This window comes from Chrysochloris asiatica, unplaced genomic scaffold (genome assembly GCF_000296735.1).
Source record: "Chrysochloris asiatica unplaced genomic scaffold, ChrAsi1.0 scaffold00260, whole genome shotgun sequence".
Lineage (NCBI taxonomy): Eukaryota > Metazoa > Chordata > Mammalia > Afrosoricida > Chrysochloridae > Chrysochloris > Chrysochloris asiatica.
In genome coordinates, this window is record NW_006408778.1 from 1016557 (window position 1) to 1022192 (window position 5636).

Sequence of the window (5636 nt, forward strand, 5' to 3'; positions counted from 1 at the left end):
GGCAGCAGTGTGGCAAGACCTGGGAAAATCTTCTGCCCAGAATCAGTGACATTGCCACAGAGAACTAGAGAGGAGAGTGAAGTGTCCAGCTGATAAGATGAGAGGGCATATGTACGAGAACACCCGTATGTGCAGATAATACCCACTTGACCTGGTTTAAATGACTGGATGATTAGAGCTCAACTAGAAGATGAAAGAAGAGGAAATAAAAGAGTAATTTGATATGATTTGATGACCTTGACCTACACCTATGGATGCAGTAGCTCAAAAGCATGAACAAATCTTTACAGCAAGGATCATTCTACCCCCTTCTATACACAGAGTAGACAGGGATAGGCAACTTGGACATTGGCTACCCAAAATGGGGGTGCTACAAAGGCAAGAAATGACTGGCTTTCAAGTTTTCAAGAGGGAACCTAGATCCAGAGGGTGTGGAGGAAGTAGAATCTCCACTGAGTAATATCCAATCTGTGTAGGTGGGGCTGATGAAAGGAAATGCCAATATAGGTCCCTTTTGATACAATAGGGAATAATTGTTATCAGGACTGATTATGAGTGTTGGAAATGTAAAGGTAGATGTTTTGTAGCAAGGAGGGGAGTGATTAACTTTGCAATCTAGGAGCAGAGGTACCTGGGACCATCAAGGGAGAAGAGTAGAGAGTGTGACCGTACCCAGAAAAGCAGTTATGCCAGAGATGGAGGCAGAGATGATGACGTGGAGAGATGGAGCAGCTGGAGACTTTAGACCCAGAGAGGGAGAGGGCCTGTGTGCTGATGACCAGAGGTGTGGGGAAGGAGGCAGGTTTGCAGGGTAGCCTTTGGTTGGTTGATGATACATGGAGGGAATTGTAGTTATGGCGATGAAACAATATATGATAAAATGAATGTAAAATTATGTTCTTCCATGTAAACTATCACATAATTCAGAGTAAAACATTAAAAATAATAATAATGAAATAAATGGAATGCTTAAATTGATATCCTAGGCATAAGTAAACCGGAATGGAGAACTGTTGACCATTTTTAATTCAAATCCATTGGCTTGCTGTGATTGGAATGACAAATCGAAGAGTAAGAGCATCACATTCAGCATCCAAAACAAAATTTCCTGATGTAACCTGAAGTACAATGCTAGGAGTGATAGGTTTTTATATACATTGCTCCAAGGAAGAGTAGTTAATATCACTGTTACTGAAATTTACACAGCAAGACTGAAAGTCAAAGATACATGAAGTTTTAAGAAACTATTTTAAATCTAAAATTGATGAAATGTGTGGTCAGGATTTGTGATAATTCTCTGTGATTAGATTTCAAAGTTGGTAAGAAAGAATAACTGGAAAATACAATGTTTGTAATAGAAAGGATGACAGATATTGCAAGTAGAATTTTTGCATGATCAATGACTTATTCATGGGAATTATCTTTTTTCTTTACATAAGACAATGACTAGACTTCATTGTGTGCAATACACAGGAATGAAATAAACTTCACAAGGCATTAAGACTCAGGAGTGTGGTGAATATGGTTTATTCTTCCAATCCAACATGTTTTTTGTTAATTTCTATGCTGGTTGTCACCTACTGTAGTTATAGCACTGTGCTGACCAGCATCAGAGAGGGCCACAGTGATCATGTACTGAAGAAAAGGGAGTTGAATACATGCCTGGAGTAGCTGGTCCACATTTCCATCTATGTGAAAACCACCACAGCCAGTTGCCCACCCTCAATCTATGCAGAATCACCAAAAAGAACACTATTTCCAGTTAGAAATGATCAGCATGAGAGCTGAAAAGTTGGTAATAAATTACTGTGTGAGACCAAGACAGGGAAGACAGTGTGAGCACAATAAGCTACCCTGCAAAGAGTTATCTGGCCTGCAGAGCGCACTAAGAAACTATTGAAAATATGGAACAGATGTAGGGAGTTTGGTAGCAGTTTCCTGAAGGCTGTTGAGTATCCTCTTAGGGATAAGCAGGAAATATTCTTTTTTGCACTAAGTTTTATAACTAAAACTGTTCTTCTGGTGCTTTCTGAAAGTTCTCCAACCCTCATTAAGGTTTAAATTTTCATGCCAAATTTAGATGACAAAAAGGGGAGTGATTGTCGAAAAGTTATATTTTATTACCCAAAGTATGTGTGAAGCATCAACTGTAATGAGACATTCTGGGGAACTTGTATTTAAATGGAATTTTCATATTTACCCATAAATAATACCAGTGTACCATCAAATATTTTCTTTATTTGTGAATTTGAAATATATTCTTGAGAAAATCTATTGCTTTTCTCCATATTTAAGGACCCATTGTTTCCACACACAACTATTCTGAAACCTCTTTTAATAAAATGTAGGATTATAATAAATGATTTAGTATAAGTCTTCTTTCTGAAGGCCACATGTAAATCTCGATGAGATGAATTTACACAGTGACTCAGGCATAAGAATGTGAGGATTGCACAGGACCCAATAGTATTTTGACCTCTGGTACCTAGGGTAACTGTGAGTTGGAGCTGTCTTGATGACAGGTAGGACAACAAAAGCATAATTTCACTCTAACAACTCAACTGAAATGTAGTAGTGTCATATCCAAACACAAACCTTGAATTCCTACCTATAATCTTATTTATCCCTGCCTTTAGACAGAATAAGAAATGAAACAAAGAGAAGCATGGTTATTCTACTTCCCTGTATTCCTCAGTGTGAGTGGTGTCACATAACCAGAGTTTCAGGATGAGGTAGAGGGTCTAGGTTCCCAATTTGGACTTGAATAATCAAAACCCCATATTTGCATCTTTAGCATTTCTTGCTTGTTTGGCTGTGTATCTTGGAAAACACCAAAAAATGTGTTCCTCAAATTGGATCCAGACCTAAATCTTAAATAATCTGCTTCATAAATATGTAAATAATCTGAAGTTTACTACATCAGATAAGGATATATCTGCATTTCTAGAGCCCAACCAACAATCATACCACTCTCCATTAGATGTTCTGGGATAATAGCTGTCTAACCACTGACTGGACTTTGAGAGTCGTCTTGTTGGTTGCAGCAACTACAGGTAAAATAGTTCCCAATTCCAGCGATGGGGAAGGGGTTTTGGGTATTCATGTTGAATTTCATCCACCCCAATTTACTCTCAGTAGGTGGACAATCCCAGATCCAGCGGGTGCAATCTGGTGCTGAACTGAAGAAGCCTGGGTCATCAGTGAAGATCTCCTGCAAGGCTTCTGGATACACCTTCACTAGCTACATTATGCATTGGGTGTGTCAGATCCCTGGACATGGGTTTGAGTGGATTGGGTATATTTATCCAGGCAATGGTGGAACAAATTACACACAGAAGTTCAAGGGCAGAGTCACCAACACCAATGAAAAATCCACAAGCACAGCCTACATGGATCTAAGCAGTCTAAGCTCTGAGGACACGGCCATGTTTTACTGTGCAAGAGACACAGTGTGCTAACCACATCCTGAGTGTGTCAGAAACCCTGAATGAGAAGGCAACTGCACTGACTTTACAAATGACAGGCACAATTAGGCTGCAGGCATGTTTATTTTGTTGTTGTTGTGGCTGTTAGGTTCCATTGAATAATTTCGAACTCATAACAGCATTGTATACAACAAAACAAAACATAGCCTGGTCCAGAACCATCCTCACAATTTCTACATTTGAGACTATTGTTGCTGTCTTTGTGTCAATCCATCTTGGTGGGAGTCTGACCCTCCACTTTATCAAGTATGCTGTCTTTCTTCATGGGATTTTCCCTCCTGATAACATGTCTGAAGTATGAAAGACATAGACTTGCCATCTGATTCTTATGAGCATTCTAGCTGTATTTCTCTCAAGACAGATCTGATTGTTCTTCTGGAAGACCATACCTTTTGACAATATTATAATTCAAATGAATCAAATAATATTTGGGCTTCTTTAATCAGGGTCAACTTTAACATACTTATGAGGCTGTTTAAAATACTATGGCGAATCTGCTTCTGTGGAATGCCTAAGTGAAGCAACCATGATGGGTGCCCAAGACATATAATCTGGTAGGAGGCTTTGGAAATTTTGTGGACTGAGTTGTGCTGGGGCTGGTAGCCGAGGGGGAGAGAAATGTTAGTCAATGAAAGATCCACTTATGCTGAGGAGATGAGCATCAAAATCTTGAAAGCTTTGTGGATTTTGTAAATCTCCTCAATCAAGTATACCACAATCATTAAAGAGAGGGTTTGAATTCACAACTATGGTTGTAGGTGAATCTGGATGGGGAAAGTCAACTTTAATCAACTCACTGTTTCTCACCTATTTGTATTCCCCAGAGTATCCAAGTTCCCCCTGTAGAATAAAAAAAAGATTGTATCCGTGCAACAATCCAAAGTTTTAGTCAAAGAAGGTAGAGTTCAGTTACTATTCATGATAGTGGATACTCCAGGATTTGGAGATGAAGTAGATAATAGTAATTGCTGGCAATCTATTATTGATTACATTGATAATAAGTTTGAGGACTACCTAAATGCAGAATCTCGAGTGAATAGATTTCAGATGCCTGAAAAGAGAGTACAGTGTTGTTTATACTTCATTGCTCCCTCGTGATTTGGGCTTAAACCACTGCATATTGATTTTATGAAGCATTTACATGAAAAAGTGAGTATCATCCCTTTCATTGCCAAAGCAGACACAATCATACCAGAGGAGTGTCAACAGTTTAAAAAACAGATAATGAAAGAAATTCAAGAACATAAAATTAAAATACATGAGTTTCTAGAAACAGATGTTGAAGAAGAAAATAAGTTTGCAAATAAGATAATGGACCATTTTCCTCTTTCTGTAGTAAGTAGTAATATTGTCATTGAAGACATTGGCAAAAGAGTCAGAGGAAGGCATTGTCCATGGGGTGTTGCTAAAGTTGAAAACAGTGAATATTGTGATCTTAAATTCTAAGAAATATGTTGATAAAGACACATTTACAGAACTTCAAAGATATCACTAATAATGTACACTGTGAGAACTATAGAGGCAGAGAACTGACAGCTGTGACTTATATTAGAGTTGATAACAACAAGAATAAAGACAGCTTACAAAGGGCCCTCTGGCACAAATGGAAGAGGAAAGGAGGCAGCATGTCACCAAGATGAAGATCGAGATGGAGCAGGTGTTTGAGAAGAAGGAAAAAAAAAAGTTCAGAAACGGAAGGATTCTGAAACTGAGTTCCAATGGCCTCATGAGCAAATGAAAAAGAATTTGGAATTACAGCACAAAGAATTAGAGGAAAAATGTCAGTTTGAGGATGGAAACTTGAAAGTTCAACAGCATATATTAGAAGAACAGAATTATTCAAGAACCTTGGGACAGAACCAGAAGAAGGGGAAGATCTTTTAAACTCTCTATTTACCACCAGTTAGGTATCAGTTGACAATATGCTAGCTTGGACATCAGTGTTTATTGGATCTGTTTGACCAATTTGCACTAGTTTTATTCATAACGACGGATTTAATAGCATGACAAAAATATTATTTGTTGTTCTTGATGGAGTTTAAGTTGGCTTGAATTGTATCGGGGCATTGTGTACTTAGAAAGTAGTAACTCTAGCTTGCTTTCCTACATTTTACTAATTTATGTTACATTGTTGTTGTTAACTACTGTGGA

The 5636-nt window shown here is 38.1% G+C and overlaps 1 pseudogene and 1 gene segment (V, D, J or C); both read left to right on the plus strand.

The window, feature by feature from the left end:
* Positions 1 to 2980: 2980 nt before the first annotated feature.
* On the plus strand, positions 2981 to 3458 carry LOC102817079. The segment is given in 2 exon segments: positions 2981 to 3053; positions 3139 to 3458. Coding segments are annotated over 2 exon segments (393 nt in total).
* Positions 3459 to 4153: 695 nt separating this feature from the next.
* Positions 4154 to 5369, plus strand: LOC102833215 (annotated as a pseudogene).
* The last annotated feature ends 267 nt before the right edge of the window (positions 5370 to 5636 follow it).